Source organism: Cyprinus carpio, chromosome A2, assembly GCF_018340385.1.
Source record: "Cyprinus carpio isolate SPL01 chromosome A2, ASM1834038v1, whole genome shotgun sequence".
In the NCBI taxonomy this organism is placed as follows: domain Eukaryota; kingdom Metazoa; phylum Chordata; class Actinopteri; order Cypriniformes; family Cyprinidae; genus Cyprinus; species Cyprinus carpio.
Window position 1 is genome coordinate 7,847,539 of NC_056573.1, and position 25,065 is coordinate 7,872,603.

The 25,065-nt window shown below is 36.8% G+C and overlaps 1 protein-coding gene across 1 annotated transcript in view; it reads right to left on the minus strand.

Moving 5' to 3' along the window:
• Positions 1-6,871: 6,871 nt before the first annotated feature.
• mier1b (mesoderm induction early response 1b, transcriptional regulator) overlaps positions 6,872-25,065 on the minus strand; it is a 93,746-nt gene continuing 75,552 nt past the window's right edge. The window contains exons 12-13 of the mRNA XM_042714281.1: positions 7,285-7,412; positions 6,872-7,110 (exon numbers count right to left, since the gene is read on the minus strand). Of these exons, the coding sequence (XP_042570215.1) occupies positions 6,872-7,110; positions 7,285-7,412 (367 nt within the window). The remainder of the gene's footprint in view (positions 7,111-7,284; positions 7,413-25,065) is intronic.

Consider the following 25,065-nt stretch of genomic DNA (forward strand, 5'->3'; position numbering starts at 1 on the left):
AAATTCCTGTTGCCATCAGGTGGCGCTATGACTATAATCAAATACAGGCATGTTGATGTGTTTTCAGGACAGGACTCTTGTGAAATGTGTGAAATTTGGGGGCAGATCGGATATTGCTAGCCGAGTTACAGGCAACTTACTTTTTCACTGCATTTAGTAGCATGCTTTAGCACTTAGCTAAGTGCTACTAGCATGTTTTAGTATGTTTTTAAACATGTTGCCAGTGTATTTAGCCCTTCCTGACACTTTTTAATATGTTGCCAGTAGTCCATAACAGTGTTAAACATGACACTTCCTGTTGCCAGTAGGTGGCGCTATGACTATAACCCAAAATAAGGGCATGTTGATGTGTTCCAGACAGGACTCTTGTCAAACGTTTAAGGTTTGTGATCATTGATCATGCTTGCTGAGTTACAGCAATTTCCTTTTTACGGCATTAGTAGCATGCTTTAGCACTTAGCTAAGTGCTACTAGCATGTATAAGTATGTTTCTAGCATGTTGCCAGCCTATTAAACACTTGTTGACACTTTTTAATATGTTCCTAGGAGTCCATTACAGTGTTAACCATGTCACTTCCTGTTACAAGCAGGTGGCGCTATGTCTATAACTGAATTTGGGAATGGGTGTTTTGTTTAGGGCATAACACCTATCAAACGTATGAAGTTTGGGGCAGATCGGACATTGCTTGCCTGAGTTACAGCAACTTCCTGTTTCACGGCGAAACATCAAATTTTGTCAGGCCGCCAGGGACACACCCCTTGACGAAAACTCAAAACCTTCGCAATTTAACATCACAAAGGTCTTAAGATGACCCTCACCAAATTTGAAAGACAATCCGATTAAAACTGTAGGAGGAGTTCGTCAAAAAAGTACGAGGCATGGAAATGGCAAAAAACTGCACAAAAATCATACAGGAAATTCAAAATAACTTACTTCCTGTTGTGTTTTGGATTTTGTACCAAGAGACTTTTTTGTAGATAATGGTGTGCTACATGTGTGTCCCAATTTTCATGCATGTACGTGAAACGTAGCTCAAGACGCACTCCGTTGAAATTTAATAAGTGGCGCTATCGAGCCATTTTGCCACACCCACTTCTGAAACCTATATCAGATGTAAATTTTCGCCAGTTCTGATGCGTGTGCAAAGTTTCGTGAGTTTTGGAGCATGTTCAGGCCCTCAAAAATGCGACTCATTGCGGAGAAGAAGAAGAAGAAGAAGAAGAAGAAAGAAGAATAAACGGAGCAATTCCAAGAGGGTCCTCGCACTGCAGTGCTCGGGCCCTAATAATTAAAGCTGCAAGCAGCGATGAAAGGGCCCTCGCACCCGAGCTCACCACCAACCGGTGGCCATAGGAGAACAGCAAACATTGGGCCATATGCTTATAAAAAGGTAAATATTTGTGCCACATTTCCTGCTGCCAACTGGTGGCGCTATGATTATGGCTGAATATCGGCATATAAATGTCTTCAGGCGAGGACTCTTACCAAACATGCAAAGTGTCGGGCAGATCAGACATTGCATGTTTATGTTAGTGTAAAAGAAGTAATTTCCTGTTGCCAGCAGGTGGCGCTAAGACTATAAACAAATATTGGCCTAAAGATGAGTTCAGGCCAGGACCCATATCGAACACAACAACTTTGGGCAGACCAGATATTGCATGTTTAAGTTAGTTTAAAATAAGTAATTTCTTGTCGCCAGCAGGTGGCGGTATGATTATAACTGAAATATTGGCCTTAAAATCTGTTGAGACTAGGAATCTTATCAAACATGTGAAGTTTAGGGCAGATCAGACATTTCATGTTTTAAGTTAGTTTAAAATAATTCATTTCCTGTTGCCAGCAGGTGGCGCTATAATTATAATTGAATATTGGCCTTTAGATGTGTTCAGGCCAGGACTCTTATAAAACGTGTGAAATTTGGGGCAGATTGGGCATTGTATGCAAGAGTTACAACAACTTCCTGTTTCATAATATTAATAGCATCCTTTAGCACATAGTAAGTGTTGCTAGCATGTTTGGAGAATATTTCTAGCATGATTAGCACACAATGGCATATTTTACGGTGTTGCTAATAGTGCATAAAAGTATTAAAACATGTCACTTCCTGTTGTCAGCAGGTGGCACTATAACTATAACCAAATATGAACATGTAGATATCTTCAGGCCAGGACTCTAATAAAACTTGTGAAGCTTGAGGCAGGTTGGACATAGTATGCACGGGTTACAGTAATGTTCTACTTCACTGCATTAATAGCATGCTTTAACACTGAGCTAAGTGTTGCTAGCATGTTTTAGTATGTTTCTAGCATGTTTCCAGCCTATTTAACACTTGTTGACACTTTTTAATATGTTGCCAGGAGTCCATAAGAGTGTTAAACATGCCACTTCCTGTTGCCATCAGGTGGCGCTCTGACTATAATCAAATACAGGCATGTTGATGTGTTCAGGACAGGACTCTTGTGAAATGTGTGAAGTTTGGGGCAGATCGGATATTGCTAGCCTGAGTTACAGCAACTTCCTTTTTCACTGCATTAGTAGCATGCTTTAGCACTTAGCTAAGTGCTACTAGCATGTTTTAGTATGTTTTTTAACATGTTGCCAGTGTATTAACACTTCCTGACAATTTTTAATATGTTGCCAGGAGTCCATAACAGTGTTTAAACATGACACTTCCTGTTGCCAGTAGGTGGCGCTATGACTGACATTGCTGGCCTGAGTTACAGATGTGTTCAGGACAGGACTTTTGTCAAACGTTTGAAGTGTGGGGCAGATCGGACATTGCTGGCCTGAGTTACAGCAACTTCCTTTTTCACTGCATTAGTAGCATGCTTTAGCACTTAGCTAAGTGTTGCTAGCATGTTTTAGTATGTTTCTAACATGTTTCCAGCCTATTTAACACTTGTTGACACTTTTTAATATGTTCCTAGGAGTCCATAACAGTTTTAACCATGTCACTTTCTGTTGCCAGCAGGTGGCGCTATGACTATAACTGAATTTGGGCATGAGTGTTTCTTCAGGACAGAACACCTATCACACATGTGAAGTTTGTGGCAGATCGGACATTGCTGGCCTGAGTTACAGCAACTTCCTTTTTCACTGCATTAGTAGCATGCTGTAGCACTTAGCTACCATGAGACTTTTTTGTAGATAATGGTATGCTACACGTGTGTACCAATTTTCATGCATGTACGTGAAACGTAGCTTGAGGCGCACTCCGTTGAAATTTAATAGGTGGCGCTATCGAGCCATTTTGCCACACCCACTTCTGAAACCTATATCAATGTAAATTTTCGCCAGTTCTGATGCGTGTGCAAAGTTTCGTGAGTTTTGGAGCATGTTTAGGCCCTCAAAAATGTGACTCATTGCGGAGAAGAAGAAGAAGAATAAAAATAGCAATTAAAAGAATTTAATCGCCCTGATCTGGAAGGGCCCTAATAAACGGAGCAATTCCAAGAGGGTCCTCGCACTGCAGTGCTCGGGCCCTAATAAACGGAGCAATTCCAATAGGGTCCTCGCACTGCAGTGCTCGGGCCCTAATAATAATAAACGGAGCAATTCCAATTGGGTCCTCGCACTGCAGTGCTCGGGCCCAAATAATAATAATACTAAAAAATAATCCTAAGGAAAACAATAGGGCTCGCCCTCCAGGCTTGAGCCCTAATAAGAATAATCCTTAGGGGAACAAGAGGGCCCTGCACCCATTGGCTCGGGCCCTAATAATAAACGGAGCAATTCCAAGAGGGTCCTCGCACCACCAGTGTTCGGGCCCTAATAATAAGAAACAGAGCAATTCCAAGAAAAAAAAAAAATATATATATATTTCTGAGGTTCTGAGACTTTCATGTTGTCATAAAGCTATGGAAGCCTATTTTTGTCACTGAATAAAAAACAAATAAAACATGGTAATTGAGATTTTGTATCTAATAATTCTGACTTTTTTCTTGCAATTGCGACTTTATCTTGCAGTTATTTTTTTTTCTCGCAATTGCATGTTTATATCTTACAAAATATGTTTTTTTTTTTCTCGCAATTGCGAGATGTGAGCATAATCAACATGCTCCTGTTGTTGTTTCTCTTACTTTCATTCTTCCCCATTCACTTTCAATGGATGGTATCCATTCACTTTCATTGGCTGTGGAACACCACAAGTGTGACTTTGTGCCATTTTTTTTTTTCAAAATAAAAGCATTTCCAAACAAATTCCTGATTAAACAATAAAGCACAGTAGTGTTTCAGAATTTTTTATCTCATATTGTGAAAATTTTTCATAACGTCTTTTTCACTCAAAAAATTAGGTGCCTACTCTCAGATAAATGAGACCTACGATTTACCAGATGCAAAAAAAGAACACAAAACCAATATTAAATAAAGGAAACCAGGTTGATAAAAAGACTGAATCCAATATCTGGTGATAACATAGCATAATGAGACATTTATAAGCAACTGATTGTAGGCCGGTCATTTTTGACCGGGAATACCGCAAGTGTAACTTTTTGAAATCTTGTGTAAAATAAAAGCATTTCAAAGCAAACTACCAGATTAAACATTAATGCACATTAGTGTGATAAACAGTGCAAATTTTCTTTTTTTTTATCCTCCTATTGTGAAAATTATATATATATATATATATATATATATATAAAAATGAGGCTTACGATTAACCAGTTACAAATGGAAACAAACAAACAAACAAACAAACAAAAAATAAAAAACCTCCTAAATGAAAGAAAACAAAAAGATAAAATCCAATATTTTTTGATAATATAGCATGATAGATTTATAAGCAATTGTTTGGAGGCCGGGAACACCACAAGTGTTAACAAGGTGAAATAAAACCCACAAAAATGTACGAAAATTTCTGAGAATTACTTATACCCTGTGCAAGCAAAGTCAGTAAGTTTGCATCCAATGTAATAACATTAACTAGTATTTTAGGGAAAATAAAATCTTCTCCGGGTCAAACTGACCCAAAGACAAAAAGTAAAAATCTAATAAATGTGGCTCTAGGAAAGTACAGATTTTGAAACTCAACTTTCCCATATAATGTTTAAACAAACTTCTTTTTAAAATAAATAAAAAAAGCATCTGATAATTTTTTCAGTAAAATACATTCAATAAAATCCTCTGGTTGGACTATAATATACATGAAAACAAAATATTTGCATTGACTTGGATCACATTACTCTATTAATTCTGCCTGTACATAAAACTCCGGATTGAAACGTTAAATTACTGTCAGTGATTATTATAGTTTTTTTTTTTTTTTTTTTTGCTACAAATTTGTACAAAAAAGTTTTCTCACAAACAGCTTGTGAACTTCATGTACAAAAACTTAAAAAGGAAAACGTAAAGATACTTTTGCACTGTAAATATTAAAATAAAAAATGCAAGACATCTATATGAACCTTACAAATCATATGACACAAGCATCTTTTAACACCATAAACATTGAGAAAAGCTCACAAGAACTGTTAAAGGTGCTGTATGTAAGATTTTGACTCTACTAAAGCATAAGAATAGCATAATATGTGTGCAGATATTTAAGAAACATGCTACGTTAACATAAATTTTAGTCAGTTATTCTCCTTTGAAAATGTGTGTTCCAGCCCGGAATATTGTTCTTTGTTTTGGTTTGTGAAACCCGCCCACTGCCAGTTTACCCAATTGTATTTCGGTATTTTGGGTTGCCAGTTGGCGGAAAACACAGCGTATTTCATTTCATTCATCGAGTGCGCTCGTTCCTTTTTCTGTCGTCAATCTGGCAACCTGCATCTGCATCAAGTCTGAGGAGGAGAGGCCGGGAGAAAAAACCCTCTCCAATATTTTGAATTTGGACTGCAATAACTAGTTCAACCACTCGGTGTCAATCCTACATACAGCACCTTTAAGAACATTTTCTCAAGAAATGTTTCATTTTCAAATGAAATAAATTATATTTTGCTTAAAGAAAATAAAGCCTGTCTTAGGAACATAATATTTTTTTGTGGCACTATGCACATTTTCCCTCCATAATCTTATTAGAGTAATATGAAAACATATTAGTCTGTGTCTTTATTTATTGCAGTTGTAATTTTAAATAAACCACTGTGTCCATACTGGGTGATATTAATGTATTACTGTAATCTATGAGAACTAAATGAGAATCATGAAAAAAAAAAAAAAAAAAAAAAAAAAAAACACCTCAAATGTAGAACATAATATGCCTTACAGTATAAAGCTAAATAATGTTCCCAAAAATAAGCTTAATTTTCTTTACACAAAAATAAAAATGAATAAATAAATAAAAAATAAGGTGCAATATGACCTGGGCATTTCTGCTATGAGATTTACTCAGTTAATAGAAACATACAGCTAGCAAACCAATTTTGTGGGAACTTGGATTATTTATTTTCACTACATCTGTCAGGAGCTTGTAAAATGTCTCCAACACAAACAAGCTGAGCACTGAACCATTAGTATATAAAATAAATCAAAACACAACTTGATGTACCTGGAAACGCACGCCCACCAACATTTATCTTCATCAATTATGTATCATGGATTAAACAGAATTTTCAGCCATTGTCAAAATGTCTCAATAAAAAATATAAATATCTTGTTGGTAAAAAAAATAGCAGACAAATTCCATTACATATAGAATATACGTTTCTCTGTAAAATGGTTTTATGAAAAAGGCCCATTAATCAGCTGTAGTTAGGTTTAGAGGGTGGTATTTTTGGAGCAGCTTAGCTTTGGATTTAGGGTGGATGAGGTGAGAGGTGTCACAGCGCTGTCCCATCGCCTTGGTTTCTGATTTCGGACCTAATTATCTTCTTTATTCATCCTTCACCTTACAATGGAATATCCCAACCCAACCCAGTCAATCTAATCTCATTCCGTAACTAACTTTTTTGTTGGCCTGTTGAGACCCTGGCAGTCCTGTTGGTGCTTCACCAAGCTGTTTCTGTCTTTGTTGTGGGTGTCTGTAAGTTTACAGCCATTGGAGTCCGGATGATCTGTTAATAGACTGTGTTTAGACGCTCCATTCACCTGGACATATTCAATCTTCACCTCGCTCACACTGCTCATCATCTGTGTGGCATCTGCACTGGAGCTGTGACTGGTGAGTCCTAAATTGGAAACCGTAGAGATACACTATACTACATAGCTGTAACAAATGGTTCAAACACACCACATACAACATGAATCCAACCTGATTTCAACAAAGTATCCTGAAATATGCACCAAAGCATTTCAATCTAATTGTAAAACACACACACACAAAACAACACTAGGTATTTTACCATTGTGACTGCTAGTCTCCTCTCGCTCAGACTGGCTGGTGCTGCTGCTAGAGGCGGCAGGAAGTGGTGTGGTTGCTCGACTGGAAGCAGTGCTTTCTGTCTCATCTAAAAGTCTGTCCATGTAATCCCTACACAAATAAAACAATGAACACACACCTCACACTGAGAAACAGCAGGACCTCAGGAAACATTACTAACAGTTCACTAGTATGAATCAAACTCTACAGTGCTACAGCAGTACACTTGGATGTCTTTTCCTCTGTAACAAATTATTACTCATTACCTTCTTCATACATGCAATAACAAAACTGGAAGATATCGACAAAAATACAGTGATGAGCTATATAAAACTGGCCCCCTTTACCCATGCCATAAACTTCATTCCAATGCATCTCAAGTGTAGTCGGATAGAGAAGGGGTTTCTTATGTGTCAGTTATGACTAAATGTGATTTTAAATGTTGTAACAGTGATTTTATAATGTCAAAGCATGAATCCATAAGCAAACCTATGAACAGTATAGTTTTAGTAACTTTAATAAGCTCATTAGTGGTCTTCTGCTGCCATCTGGTGGTTATAATTGCAATTTCTCATAGAACACTTTTTTAACCTTTATAACTATTATCATGATATTTTTTGCCCAATCTCTTAAATTTTGCATGCTTGTTTAGATTGAAAGCATGCATCATTTTACACAGTTTTGAGAAGTTGTCGGCTTTCTTTTAGGATTTATAGGCCTTTGTGTACACTATGTAAAGAACATATAAAATATAAAATTTTATAGTTGTCCAAATGCAATTTTTTTTTTTTTTTTTTTTGATAATTATTGACCTAGAGAGTCTAGAAAATAATACTTAACTGATTTTATTGATTTTGAGATAATCTCAAATACCTAAAGAACAGTTTGATTGACAACAGTGATCCTAAAGGCAAGGATGTTCAGAATGAGGAGATCTATCATATGATATGAAGATCTATTGTTTGCGTGAATATATGAGCATTTTATTGCAATTTGAGTTCATTTACTATAGAAACATTGTGTTTTTGAGGCCTTTTTAACTGTTATAGTGCCACCTATGGTCCAATCTCCATGAAACTTTGCATGAATGTTATCTTTCACATGTTTTCACCAAGTTTCGTAAAGCTTTGAGTTTCCATTTAGGTTTTATAGGTTTTGGGTCTATTTGGCCACACCCCCTTACTAAATGACCCCGTTATAGCTAATCAAAGGACAAAATATTATTTTTTTTTTTTTATAATTATTGATCTAGAGAGTCCAGAGAATTGTACTGTAGTGGTTTGATCGAGACAGAGAAAAACCTAGGAGTAATTCAAAAGTAGGTTTTTTTTTTTTTTTTTTTTTTCATAATTGAGAATATTTAATGAACGATTTAATTGACAGCATTAGTACCAGAGGCAAAGTTGTTCAGAATGAGGAGATCTATTATATGACAATCTAGTGTTTGTGTGAATACATGAACATGTTCTACAGTTTGAGGTCATTTTCTATAGAAATGTGTTATTGAGGCCTTTTTAACCCTCTGGTGTCTAAGTTGATTTTGGTGCCCTTGAGATGTTTTGACATGCCCTAGCATTTGTGCTTACTTCAGCTACTTATACTATTGGTCAACGTATTTTTTTTATTTTTTTTTTTGAATTCAGCGCAAACTGTACTACAATAATATGTGAGCAAGATTGATTTACATTTTTTCATAGAAAAAAACAAAAAAATATAAAAAAAATATGTGTGGTTAGTAAGTTTTCGGGGGGAAAAATTAGCTGAAATAAGGCCATAAAACCCATACTGAATAGTTCTGAATAAGACTTTTGATTAATCGGTCTTGTAGGCTAGAATATTTACAACAAAATGATCATCATTCTGCTCACTCATTCACAAAAAACAATATATTGATTTAAATTCTGTAAGACATGTTTTGTGATAGACGAGCTTTATGTGAAGGAGTGACAATGGCCATGAATATTTACTGATTTACACATGAGAGACAAAGGGCTGTCTCCTAATGGGCTATCAGTGAGTCATATGACTGTGAGGCAGTTAAGACAGAATGTGAGGAGATTGAAAAAAAAAGGCGTTTTTTAAATTATTTGCATTTTATTTACAAAACACAGTATAATCAGAACATACATAATGAAGGTCAAAGGCACATTATTGTGCATACTGATCTAACCACAGAGATGTGAACTTTTTTTCTGAAAACACGTTCTGTTCAACAAGTAAAGCATACATGATATTTAAGTGTTTGCTGCTTCTTTCCATGGATTTAAGGGGAAAAAAAAATCAGTAGTCAAGGAGCTTGTTTTACCACAGAATATCAGTGTAGCTGAACATCTGATGTTGGTACAGAGCTCTTAGATGAAAACAATTTGAAGAGACTCAAGTGAAAGTCAGCAGGATTCATCTGTGGTACAGGTATCTGATCACTAAAACAAAAATAAATGTTGAGCATATTAAAATATATATAATATCAGGAGAATCTGTATATATAGAGATTTTGTTGTCATAGACTCACACATGCTTTGTACTATCGTAAAAAAAGGACATTTTATATTTGAGAAACTGTTTATTATTGTGAAAGTGACAAAGCCAAGTATGGTGACCCATACTCAGAATTCGTGCTCTGCATTTAACACATCCAAAGTGCACACACACAGCAGTGAACACACACCCAGAGCAGTGGACAGCCATTTATGTTGTTTAGCAGTTAGAAAAAAAAAAAAAAAAAGACTCATAGCATTTATCATGTTACAGTGTACACTCATATATCTTTTATATAGGCTATTGTTTTTTATTATATAGAGCATATAAACATCATCTCACTGTAAGAAATTTAGATACAATGAATTGCCTATCATATTCAAAATATTTAACTCGATTTCAAACATTTTAGCCACGAATTATAGTTTGGGAAAGACCCAACTTGTAGGCCTAAATGTGTTTAAGTTTATGTCACAATAACACGTTAACTAATGCAACCCACCCCCCCAAAAAAAACATTACTTACTCATCAGATTGATCTTCTCAGCTGGATGAAGCAGTGCATCTTGTTCTTTTATGAGGTAAATTCTGTGTTATTCCTCTCAGCGCATTTTCCTCCAGAATGAACAATAGCCGCGATGAACTTGACTATCCTCACGCTTTGTTTATGGAGATGTGGGCATTTACATGTATGTGTGTCTCACATGGATATTTACATATGAAGGGAGAGACTTTCTATAGATAAGTCTCTCATGTCTGTGTATCAAGTATTCGCTGAGTTTTGGTCCATTTTAGTGACGCATTTCGGATGGATATTTGTGGAGACAGAGAACACACTCTGTTTGTTTTCTTTATTTTGCAAAAGTACAAAGTTTTGTCATTATTGTGAGTTTACACAAATAAAAGAAGAGACTTAACAGTTTTGAATGATATATAACACTTATTTGTGTGACCAAAATCAATAGAGTATTTTTAGTGTCTTTCACAATGATCTTAAAAAAAAAGTGAGCTGGTAACGCTGGCGATACAGTTGACCCCAGGGAGTTACCTGTTATAGCGCCACCTACGGTCCGAACTCCATGAAACTTTGCATGCTTGTTAAGAGTCATCTGACACGTTTTCACCATGTTTCGTAAGGGTATATTTGGCCACACCCTTTTTCTAAATGACCCCGTTAAAGGTAACCAAAGGCAAAAATTCAACATTTGTTTGATAATTATTGATCTAGAGAGTCTAGATAGAATATTACTGCAGTGGTTTGATCGAGATTGAGTGAAAAACTTAGGACAAGTTTGCAAAAGTAGGTTTTTAACATAATTGAGAATATTAAATGAACAATTTGATTGACAGCAATGGTTCTTGAGGCAAAGTTGCTCATTATGAGGAGATCTATCAAATGATATGCATATAGTGTGGACTAAGTGATTACAGAGCCATAAAACTCGATAGCACCAACTAGTGGCCGAAGTTCTTATGGACCTTTAGGGCCATGAGTCGAACATGCTCACAGAGTTTCATTCAGATCAACCTCCGTTAACCTTTTCAAATAGGTGCTTAAACTTGTTTGGCCAATGGCGGCCATATTTTTTTGAGATATGTAAATGTCCTCATAGACACTTTTGCCACTTTGGCAAAGACACAGCAAACCCATTTTTCAAGTCGATTGGACCAACTGTTGTGCAGTTATAGTTGTTTTTAATTTTTTTACATATTATAGCACCACCAATGGCAGAGCTGCACAATTTTCAAAGATTGAGCTCATACATATGTGTACTGAGTTTGGTGAAGATATCTCTTTCCGTTCAAGAGTTATAGCTACAATTTACAAAGAGTTATAGAATGTTTTTGCATGCTGTTGTGCACGAAATTTGAAATTACAACATTTTTTTAATAATTATTGATATTCACTTTCCAGAGAATAAAACTTCAGTTTTTTTTTACCAAAAGACTAAAAAACTATAACTATTTCACAAAAAAAGACAAACAACATAACAGCTTTAGACCCAAGGATTGCAAAGATGTAAAATATTTGAGCCTACGACAAATGGTGTACGAGCTAGGGCCAAAGATATCTGAAATTTTTGTTTCTTGCGTTGTAGCGCCCCCTTTTTGCTGATTGGGATGAGTCTTTGGATCTGAGTTGCGAGCAATACTACTACTATCTGACCAGGTTTCAGCTCTCTAGGCCTTATGGTCTGGGCTGCACAATCAGTTTTACCGGAGAAAAATAATAATAACAATAATAATAATAAAAATTCTTACAAACCCGATTCCAAAAAAGTTGGGACACTGTACAAATTGTGAGTAAAAAGGAATGGAATAAATTACAAATGTCATAAACTTATATTTTATTCACAATAGAATATAGATAACATATCAAATGTTGAAAGTGAGACATTCTGAAATATCATGCCAAATATTGGCTCATTTTGGATTTCATGAGAGCTACACATTCCAAAAAAAGTTGGGACAGGTAGCAATAAGAGGCTGGAAAAGTTAAATGTACACATAAAGAACAACTGGAGGACCAATTTGCAACTTATTAGGTCAATAGGCAACATGATTGGGTATAAAAAGCGCCTCTCAGAGTGGCAGTGTCTCTCAGAAGTCAAGATGGGCAGAGGATCACCAATTCCCCTAATGCTGCGGCGAAAAATAGTGGAGCAATATCAGCAAGGAGTTTCTCAGAGAAAAATTGCAAAGAGTTTGAAGTTATCATCATCTACAGTGCATAATATCATCCAAAGATTCAGAGAATCTGGAACAATCGCTGTGTGTAAGGGTCAAGGCGGAAAACCATACTGGATGCCCATGATCTTCGGGCCCTTAGACGGCACTGCATCACATACAGGAATGCTACTGTAATGGAAATCACAACATGGGCTCAAGAAATCACAACATTTTCTCTGGGCCAAGGCTCATTTAAAATGGACTGTGACAAAGTGGAAAACTGTTCTGTTGTCAGACAAATCAAAATTTGAAGTTCTTTTTGGAAAACTGGGACGCCATGTCATCCGGACTAAAGAGGACAAGGACAACCCAAGTTGTTATCAGCGCTCAGTTCAGAAGCCTACATCTCTGATGGTATGGGGTTGCATGAGTGTGTGTGGCATGGGCAGGTTACACATCTGGAAATATCCATAGTATATCCAAGTTCTAGAACAACATATGCTCCCATCCAGACATCGTCTCTTTCAGGGAAGACCTTGCATTTTCCAACATGACAATGCCATACCACATACTGCATCAATTACAACATCATGACTGCGTAGAAGAAGGATCCGGGTACTGAAACGGCCAGCCTGCAGTCAAGATCTTTCACCCAAATAAAACATTTGGTGCATCATAAAGAGGAAGATGCGACAAAGAAGACCTAAGACAGTTGAGCAACTACAAGCCTGTATTAGACAAGAATGGGACAACATTCCTATTCCTAAACTTCAACTTCAGTCCCCAGACGTTTGCAGACTGTTATGAAAAGAAGAGGGGATGCCACACAGTGGTAAACATGGCCTTGTCCCAACTTTTTTGAGATGTGTCGATGCCATGAAATTTAAAATCCACTTATTTTTCCCTTAAAATGATACATTTTCTCAGTTTAAACATATGATATGTCATCTATGTTGTATTCTGAATAAAATATTGAAATTTGAAACTTCCACATCATTGCATTTTGTTTTTATTCACAATCTGTACAGTGTCCCAACTTTTTTGGAACCGGGCTTGTACAATTACAGCACTACATGCTTGTACCCCTAAAAAAAATAGAAAATACAGAGATATATACCATATATCGCAAAAAAACAAACAAAAACAAAGCAGATTTTATTACTTCTATTAAATGTCATTCAAGACTAATCCACATGGTCCTGACAGAGACGTGGATCAAACCAGAGGACAATGCTACACCTCCAGCACTCTCCAATAATTTCTCTTTTTCCCACTCCCCCCGTATGACTGGAAGAGGTGGAGGTACTGGTCTGCTTATCTCTAATGACTGGAAATTTAATCCTTTACCATCTCTAAGTATCAACCGCTCCTTTGGATCACATTCAGCCACTATTACCCACCCTCTTAAAATCCATTTTATAGTTGTTTATCTACCCCCAGGACCACTAGGTAACTTCGTGGAAGAATTAGATGTGCTTCTATCAAAATATACTGATAACTATACCCACTCAAAAAATGCTTGGAGACTTCAACATCCACCTAGATAAACCTCAGGCTGCAGACTTCCACACTCTGCTTGCCTCTTTTGATCTCAAGCGAGTGTTAACTATGGCTACTCACAAATCGGGCAACTAACTGGAACTTATTTACACACGACACTGCTCCACTGATCATATGCTGGTAACCCCACTGCACACCTCGGATCACTTCCTCCTCACTCTTAACCTCAACATGGTTCCTGACACAACATATACTGCTACACGTCACTTTTCGACATAACCTAAGCTCACTCTCACCCTCCCGGCTATCTGCTATGGTTTCATCTTTGTATCCTTCCCCTGAACAGTTATCATCTCTTGATGTTAACAGTGCTACTGATACTTTCTGCTCCACTCGAACGCCTCGTCTGCCCCTTTTCTTCCAGGCCAGCTCGTACCACCTCTTCTGCCCCTTGGCTATCTGATGTTCTCTGTGACCATCGTTCTAAGCTCAGAGCTGCAGAAATAGTATGGCGTAAATCACAATATCCTACAGACCTTAATGTACAGGTCCTTCTCAAAAAATTAGCATATTGTGAAAAAGTTCATTATTTTCCATAATGTAATGATAAAAATTTAACTTTCATATATTTTAAATTCATTGCACACCAACTGAAATATTTCAGGTCTTTTATTGTTTTAATACTGATGATTTTGGCATACAGCTCATGAAAACCCAAAATTCCTATCTCAAAAAATTAGCATATTTCATCCGACCAATAAAAGAAAAGTGTTTTTAATACAAAAAAGTCAACCTTCAAATAATTATGTTCAGTTATGCACTCAATACTTGGTCGGGAATCCTTTTGCAGAAATGACTTTCAATGCAGCGTGGCATGGAGGCAATCAGCTTGTGGCACTGCTGAGGTGTTATGGAGGCCCAGGATGCTTCGATAGCGGCCTTAAGCTCATCCAGAGTGTTGCGTCTTTCGTCTCTCAACTTTCTCTTTACAATATCCCACAGATTCTCTATGGGGTTCAGGTCAGGAGAGTTGGCAGGCCAATTGAGCACAGTAATACCATGGTCAGTAAACCATTTACCAGTGGTTTTGGCACTGTGAGCAGGTGCCAGGTCGTGCTGAAAAACGAAATCTTCATCTCCATAAAGCTTTTCAGCAGATGGAAGCATGAAGTGCTCCAGAATCTCCTGATAGCTAGCTGCATTGACCCTGCCCTTGATAAAACACAGTGGACCAACACCAGCAGCTGACATGGCACCCCAGACCATCACTGACTGTGGGTACTTGACACTGGACTTTTTGGCATTTCCTTCTCCCCAGTCTTCCTCCAGACTCTGGCACCTTGATTTCCGAATGACATGCAAAATTTGCTTTCATCCGAAAAAAGTACTTTGGACCACTGAGCAACAGTCCAGTGCTGCTTCTCTGTAGCCCAGGTCAGGCGCTTCTGCCGCTGTTTCTGGTTCAAAAGCACACGCCTGTGCACGGTGGCTCTGGATGTTTCTACTCCAGACTCAGTCCACTGCTTCCGCAGGTCCCCCAAGGTCTGGAATCGGTCCTTCTCCACAATCTTCCTCAGGGTCCGGTCACCTCTTCTCGTTGTGCAGCGTTTTTTGCCACACTTTTTCCTTCCCACAGACTTCCCACTGAGGTGCCTTGATACAGCACTCTGGGAACAGCCTATTCGTTCAGAAATTTCTTTCTGTGTCTTACCCTCTCGCTTGAGGGTGTCAATGATGGCCTTCTGGACAGCAGTCAGGTCGGCAGTCTTACCCATGATTGCGGTTTTGAGTAATGAACCAGGCTGGGAGTTTTTAAAAGCCTCAGGAATGTGTTTAGAGTTAATTAGTTGATTCAGATGATTAGGTTAATAGCTCGTTTAGAGAACCTTTTCATGATATGCTAATTTTTTGAGATAGGAATTTTGGGTTTTCATGAGCTGTATGCCAAAATCATCAGTATTAAAACAATAAAAGACCTGAAATATTTCAGTTGGTGTGCAATGAATCTAAAATATATAAAAGTTTAATTTTTTATCATTACATTATGGAAAATAATGAACTTTTTCACAATATGCTAATTTTTTGAGAAGGACCTGTATATCGATCACTCATCTCTTCATTCTCTGCTAATGTCTACATTGCTAAAAGGACATACTATCACAACAAAATTAACAATTCGCATAACTCTCGCATGCTCTTTAAAACATTTTCCTTCCTCCTCTGTCCTCTTCCTCCCCCTCCTTCTTCAACTCTAACAGCTGACGACTTTGCCACATTCTTCATTAATAAAATTACAAACCTCAGTGCACAATTTGCTACACCACAAACTGTCAAACACATCTTACCAGCAAACATACACTTGTTTTCGCCCTTCTCTCCACTCTATAAGGTAGAAGTCTCTAAACTCATCCTTTCCAATCATCCTACTACTTGTCCACTTGATCCTATTCCATCTCATCTCCTTCAAGCCATTTCTCCTGCCATTGTACCTGCATTCACTCACATCGTTAACACATCCCTTCATGCTGGTGTTATTAAAACAGGCTTGTATAACCCCACTTCTTAAGAAACCCACTCTTAACCCAACTCTTTTAGAGAACACCTTTCATTGCAAAAACACTTGAACGAGTTGTGTTCAACCATGTCGCTGCCTTTCTCACACAGAACAACCTCCTGGGCAGCAACCATTCTGGCTTCAGAAGTGAACATTTGACGGAGACTGCCTTGCTTTCAGTTGTTGAAGTCCTAAGACTGGCAAGAGTGGCTTCCAAATCTTCAATACTTATTTTGCTGTATCTGTCTGCTGCTTTTGATACGGTGAACCACCAGACTCTCCTGTCAACCCTATTGGAAAATGGCATCTCAGGAACCGCACGCTAGTGGTTTGAGTCTTACCTCTCAGATAGGTCCTTCAAGGTATCTTGGAGAGGCGAGGTGTCCAAGTCGCAACATCTAGCCACTGGGGTGCCTCAGGGCTCAGTTCTTGGACCACTTCTCTTCTCTGTCTACATGGCATCACTGGGTTCTATCATTTAGAAACATGGCTTTTCATATCACTGCTATGCTGATGACACTCAACTCTACCTCTTATTCCATCCTGATGATCCGACGATAGCTGCTCGCATCTCAGCATGTCTAACATCAGCTTAAACTCAACCTGGCTAAGCCAGAACTGCCTGTGGTTTCAACAAACCCATCGCTTTATCAAAATTGCACCATCCAGTTAGGCTCATCAACCATAACTCCTTCAATAACAGCTAAAAACCTTGCAGTTGTGATTGATGATAAGCTGAATTTCTCAGACCACATTGCTAAAGCTGCCTGGTCCTTCAGATTTGCTTTGTACAACATTAGGACGATCAGGACCTTTCTTTCATAACATGCAACACAGCTGCTTGTTCAAGCTCTTGTTCTATCCAGGCTGGAGTATTGCAATGCTCTCTTGGCAGGTCTTCCAGCCACTTCTATCAAACCTCTACAATTAATCCAAAATGCCGTTGCAAGGTTAATCTTTAAGGAGCCAAAAAGAACGCTTGTTACACCTCTGTTCATCAATTCTCACTACCAACAACTACCTGCATTAAATAAAATCAATTAATTAATGCATACAAAAAAAACAACCACTCACCACCCACCCACCTAAATTAAACTAAAATAAAAAAACAACAACAAAATAAAAAAAAAACACTAGCTTTCTATTTTTTCAATTTTATCTACTTGTTTTTCTTTGTGCGTGTGTGTGTTGAAATCACACTTTCTTCTAAAAATTTTTTAACTTTTATTAATTTTTAATACTTTTAATATGTATATATATATATATATATATATATATATATATATATATATATATATATATATATATATACACACACACACACACATATATATATTGTATATATATATATATATATATATATATATATATATATATATATATATATATATATATACACTTTGCTACATGTACTGCGTTAGGCTAACCGAGATGTGTCATTTGCACTTATTGGTTTTTGCACTGATATTGATATCGGGCCGATACTGAGCTCATGTATGAGATTCATGTATGCAATGAATATAATGTTAAACATTCAGTATTAATGCCTGTATAACTGATGTGCGTGCGAGCTGATAAGCAAAGCACGCTGAGTGGATTGAGTGCACAGCCGCGCAGATGTGCAAGCAGGGCCGGCCCGAGGCATAAGCGAACTAAGCGGCTGCTTGGGGCCCCCTGATTTGCTGACAGCTGCTGCTGCTGTGTCTGCTAGCGTTTGAGTCATGCGCAATTGCGCATTGACGATTCGCGCCGGCGCGCAAGTGCGCGTCACTGTAATAAATGATAAGCCATGTCACAAAAAAGGATGTATCCCTCTGGTGCCGAAAAGAGAAACAAGAAAAGGACAGAGGAGGAGAAAAAAAGAGCAAGATAAAGGTATGTTTGCATGATTATTTACAATAAGTTTTGTGCAGCAGCAGCACAAATTGTGCTCACGTCACTTGAGGTAGCAGCTAGTCAAGACTGATGATCTACTGCGGTCAAGCCAGCCGCGGTTTGAAAGTACACGGTCAAGCCAGCCACACTTTTTTTTTTTTTTGGTTTGTGCGTCTAATCGTGCACTTTCGGTATGGGTGCTGGGAGCGGTCAAAATGGATGTAAAGAAGCTGTCATAACGGCGTTTCCTTTATACTTTTGCTGATATTATCAATAGTTCACGGGTGACCCCCCCCAAAAAAAAAATTTAAAAAAATCTGCATAAAACGTATTTTAACCCTAAAAAGAACTTAAAGGTACATCAGAATATTTATTTATTGCTATTTTATGTCATGATATAAATAATACAATTTCATTTTTTTTCAAATGACTTGAACATTGAATTAATGTTTGTGAATACATTGTTTTTTGTACATTAACATTTGCATTGTATATATATTAACATTGATAAATTATGTATTGCGTGTGTGTGTTGTTTGTGTGTGTATGCCTTTCAACTAATAGTGACCCTGACTATTGCTGTATTCATTTTCAAGTTAAATCTATTATACAATTTCTGTACAATTTAAAGGCAAATCACTCCAAAACTCAATGTGCATTCTCACTCTTTTCTCATAAAAAGCACTTACTCGTAAAAAGCATTCCTTAAAAGGTTTGCTCATTTTTCCAATTGATTACTTATAACAGTGAGCCTGAATATTACTGAATTATCATGTACCGTATAGTTTTGCAAAAAATTAATGGCAAAATCACTCCAAAAAACTGCATTCTAGCCAGTTGCACCATTACCCATTTTCAAACACTCATAAAAATCTTTGCTTTTATAGATTTGCTCATTTTTTCAGTTGATTCCTGTTCTTAGTGATCCTTATTATTACTGTATTAAGTTTCATATATTTTTACTGTGTAGTTTTGGAGAAAGTTTATGGCAAATTCACTCCAAAAAACAAAGTGCATTCTAGCAGTTGGACCATTTCCCATTTTCCCATTTGAAAATTATTTATTTCATGTTTTGTGACAGTTTGTATTCAGAAGTTTAAGAGTAAAGTGTTTTATTTAAGTATTAATTTTTTTATTATTTATTTTGTATTAATACATAACCTCACTGTATTCATTTATAATGTAACATTATAGCGTGACATTTGTGTCAATAATCTTCAAGCACAGGTGACTCCGCGTGTAGGAGGGGGGCCCCCAAATCAAATTCTGCTTAGGGCCCCCAAGAGGCTCGGGCCGGCACTGTGTGCAAGCTTGTCGAGTGAAAATACCTTTCTCGAAGACAACACTGGAAAGTTTATAGTTTGGTCAGATGTGTCAAAAACAAATAAAACATTGCTTACATAATGATCTGGGGAGAGAGAGAGAGAGAGAGAGAGAGAGAGAGAGAGAGAGAGAGAGAGAGAGAGAGAGAGAGAGAGAGAGAGAGAGAGAGAGAGAGTATGCGCACTTCTGTTGTGTGATCTTTGATGTTCACTCACTTAGCATACACATAATTTGGATTAAAACTAAATCGTAAAAATAAGACAATTTATAGGGGCAATCATTATAAACATCACTTGTTTTCAACCTTAGGCATACACGACTTTCTGGCGAAAGTGAATCTAGCAGCCTGTGTGAAATGTGCTAGGCTGTTACTACTTGTCCCTCTCATTCTGCACCTGTACAAATACATGCATGTTGTTCGTGTTTTGCTTGCTTGAGTGTTTCTGCATTATAAGGGGTACTTTGGAATAAAAATCGCAGTATGTTTCAGATGAAAAAAAAACATGACTTCTATTTCTGAATATATCACAGTTAGGAGATTTATAATGAGTGGTTTCGCTGCATTATTACAGCAAAGTGCGTGATTACAGTGCTGCAATGGAGCAGCTCTAATGCTATTAAATTAAAGATGATGAGGGCTACCATAGAACAAAAAAAATATAAAATTAACAGTGAAAGTAACAAAAACGTGTAAAATATATTAAAAAAAAAAAAAAAAAACTTGAGGTTCAGGTTTGCATGAACCTGGATGACAACATGCCCAGGAGACTACAGGCTGTCATTAAGGGTAAGGGTTGCCTGACTAAGTGTTGATAGTTGTGTAAATACTGTCATACGAACATCTGTCTGAATAATTTTTGGTTGATTGTAATCCATCACATACCTTTCTATCAAAGTTATCTAACATAATCAAGCTGAATTTGTTCTGACACAGTTTAACTTTCAGTTCTTGTCATATTTTATTACCATTTTCTAAACAAATAAACTTTGATAATGTGAGAAATGTTGGTTTGACTATCTATTTGATAAATGAAGTTAACCAACTAACATTATACATACTCTTTTGGTTTCTGTACAAAATATTAAACATTTTTACAAATGCAATAAAAATATCGGTATCGGTAAGTACCAAAAATAAAAGTATCGGTATCAAGGGAGTACTGGAAAAAGTGGTATTGGTGCATCCCTAGCACTTATATATTCCTACTCTTTTGTTAGTTTTGACTGCTTTTATTGTCCTCATTTTAAGTCGCTTTGTATAAAAGCGTCTGCTAAATGACTAAATGTAAATGTAAAATACTGAGATACGTTTTTTTGGCCATATCGCCCAGCAATACTCTTTATGGAGAATAGAGCGCAGCTGGAAAAAAAAAAAAACTAGAGGTATTTCGTATTGCATGGGGGGAAAGTACTTCCACTTATAGAAAAGCTCTAAAAACTAGATCTGCTTACTTTTCATTTTCCTTAAAAGAAAACAAACACAAACCCAGACATTTATTCAATACAGTGGCTAAATTAATGAAAAATCAAGAAATAACAGATGCAAACCTTTCCCAAAAGCACAGCAGTAATGACTTTATGAACTTCTTTACTTCCAAGATCGATACTATTAGAGAGAAAATTCTAACCATGCAGCCGTCAGCCACAGTATCGCATCAGATATAGATCTATATAAATCCCCTGAGGAACAATTCCACTCATTTTCTGCTGTAGGACAGGAAGAACTGTATAATCTTGTCAAATCATCAAAACCTACATGTATGTTAGGCCCTATTCCATATAAGCTACTAAAAGAGGTGCTTCCAGAAGTAATAGATCCTCTTCTGAATATTATTAATTTGTCAATGTCTTTAGGATATGTCCCCAAAACCTTCAAATTGGCTGTTACTAAGCCTCTTATTAAAAAAAAAAAAAAGATCTTAGAGAATTAGTATTTAAGTAAGTTTTCAACCCCAGGTTGCCAGTTGGCAGAAAACACAGCACATTTCATTTCATTCATCATTAAGTGCGCTCATTCCTGTTGGTGTCGTCAATCTGGCAACCTGCATGTGCGTCAAGTCTGATTCGTCGTCGTCGTGTGAAAAAAACCCTCTCCAATATTTTGAATTTGGACTGCAATACCTAGTTCAACCACTATGTGTCAATTTTACATACAGCACCTTTAATTACAGACCAATCTCAAATCTCCCTTTTTTGTCAAAAATACTAAAAAAGGCAGTATCCTCTCAGCTATGTTCCTTCTTAGAGAAAAATGGTATCTGTAAGGATTTCTAGTCAGGATTTAGACTGAATCATAGTACTGAGACTGCTCACATCAGAGTTACAAATGACCTGCTCTTATCATCCGATCATGGTTGTATTTCTCTATTAGTACTGCTGGATCATAGCGCTGCATTTAAAACTATTGACCACAACATTCTTTTGAGCAGACTACAAAATTATGTTGCCATTAGGGGAATTGCATTGTCATGGTTCAGATAAAAAAAAAAAAAAAAAAAAAAAAAAAAAAACGGAATGCATAGTTGATATAAAAAACTGGATGCCTAGTAATTTCCTACTGCTAAATTCAGGAAAAAAAAAAAAAACAGTTTTAATTACTGGACCAAAAACCTCTGCATGTAATAACCTAAAACACTGTCTAACACTTGATGGCTGCTTTGTTAATTCTTCGTCATCAGTTAGAAACCTAGGTGTGTTATTTGATAGCAATCTTTCCTTTGAAAACCATGTTTCTAGCAAATGCAGAAACATTAATTCATGCATTCATGACCTCAAGGTTAGATTATTGTAATGCTATTTAGGGTGGTTGCACTGCGTGCTTAATAAACAAACTCCAGCTGGTCCAAAATGCAGCAGCTAGAGTTACTAGAACCATGAATTACGACCATATTAGCCCTGTTCTGTCAACTCTGCACTAGCTTCATATTGAACAACGAATACATTTTAAAATCTTGCTAATTTCTTATATATCCCTGAATGGTCCTCAGTACTTGAGCGAGCTCATATTGCGTTATTGTCCTTCACGTTCACCACAATCTCAAAACTCTGGCCATTTGATAATATGTAGAATATCAAAATCAACTTCTAAATCCAGATAAATAACTTACCCATTACCCAAACTGGTTTCTCACAAGGTTTTTTCTCCATATGAGGCAGACACATTCTGTCAGTTTAAATCTAGACCCATCTCTTTAACCTGGCATACACATCATACACTATAACATTTCTATAATTCAAATTCATTAAAGGATTAATAGGCTGCATTAATTAGGTCAACCGGAACCGGGAACACTTTCCATAACACCCGATGTACTCTCAATGTCGACTTTGGCTTGCTTAGTTGGGGACGCTTGACTGATTGTACAGACACTATTGGAAGAGAACTGAACTGGATGATGACATCACTGAATCATCAATGAACTGACTTTAGCTGGAAAATGACTCTTTGTTGTTGTCTTCTTGCACTACTGACAAACTATTTTCCTGCTGTTGCTGCTGTTAATTGTATATTTAGAACAATATTCTATAAACATATATACAAATAAAGGTGACTTGACTCATTTTTGAGTGTCCTGTGTACTGCATATTATTTATTATAAGTAAATTTAGAGGGAACTTTGGAGACATGATATAAAAAGAATATCCATGGAAAAGCACTTTTCAGTCTGCTGCATTCTTTTCCTCCTGATTATTTTCTTTTTTCCTTTGTATTCCGGCATAACAATATGAAAAAAGACAACATATACATTGCATTTGTGTTCTGCTCACTATTGAATTAATGATGAGTAATTCACCAGAATGCGCTACAAATCTCATTTTTCTCCCCAAACCCTCTTCCAGGTGTTTTTTTTTTTTTTCACATGGATGATTTAAAATGTAACTGCCTCCACTTTTCACTTCTAATCCCTATTAGCAGTGTTTGCTGGAATGTTTCTAAAACAGGTAAATACATTATTTGTTGTCTGCCCAAATAACAGAAATTACTTTGAAATATTATCAATGTTCCATATAATGAACATTTTATTTAAGGTTATGTAAATGCAAAAACATAATATAGACATACAGTGGCAAACGATTGGAACATTATGGTTTTAAATGTTTATAATGAAGTTTTATTCAAAATACAGTATAAAAATTATAATATGCTGATTCTGGTCCATATTGACATGATAGCATCACACAGTTGCTGCAGATTTGTCGGCTGAACATTCATGATGCAAATCGCCCATTCCACCACACCCAAAGCTGCTCTATTGGATTGAGATCTGGTGACTGTGGAGGCCATTGGAGTAAAGTAAATTCGTGACATTTGCCAAGTATGGTAACCCATACTCGGAATTGGTGCTCTGCATTTAACCCATCCAAGTGCACACACACAGCAGTGAGAAGTGAACACACCATGAACACACACCCGGAGCAGTAGGCAGCTATATATCCAGCGCCCGGGGAGCAACTGGGATTCAGTGCCTTGCTCAAGGGCACTTCAGCCATGGGTATTGCGGGTGGAAGAGAGCGCTGTTCATTCACTCCCTCCCACCTACAACTCCTGCCAGCACCGAGACTTGAACCTGCGACCTTCGGGTTACAAGTCCAAATCTCTAACCATTAGGCCACAGCTGTCCCAATGCTTTTATATCTGTATTTATAAACTGCTTGTTAATGTCTATTAATGCTTTATAAATGATGAATTAACTGTTTTCTAATGCTTAACTAATGATTAATAGCATGCAGTTATTATAAAGTGTTACCGAAATTCACAGTGCTGGCTCTCTCCACATGGACGCGCCTTTAAAGAGAAATACAACCTTCACAGATTACATAATGCTTTCGTTCTGAATTGATTAGTTTAAAAGACATTTATTTCATTATTAGGAAAATAATCACGTGATCGAGAGGGCGCCTCCCTGTCATGCATGCGCATTAATAATTTTTGCACAAACACTTGAATATGAATAATAATTCACATTTTGCATATGCATTACAAAGTAAATACTTTTTTCACATGCAATTATCCAAAATAAAACCAAACAAGATTTGTAATGAAGATAAAATATGTAGACAAATAAAAATAAATGCTGCACGTGCACTCAGCATCATGCGCCGAGCAAATCTTGCGCTGATATTTTACGGAATATTATACAAACCTGCATTTAAATGCGGCTGCAATTTATTTATTTATTTAATTTATTTATTTTTACTTTACTTAAATTATATGAAAGCAAGTAAAGAAGACTCCATTTAAAATCACTGAAGTTGTCAATTAATGAAGCTCTTTTTTTTTTACATCGTGTGCACTTTGTTGATAAGTGAGGACATTTTATTAATCCATCCATTCTTTAGAGTTTCAATGATTTAGTTAAATCG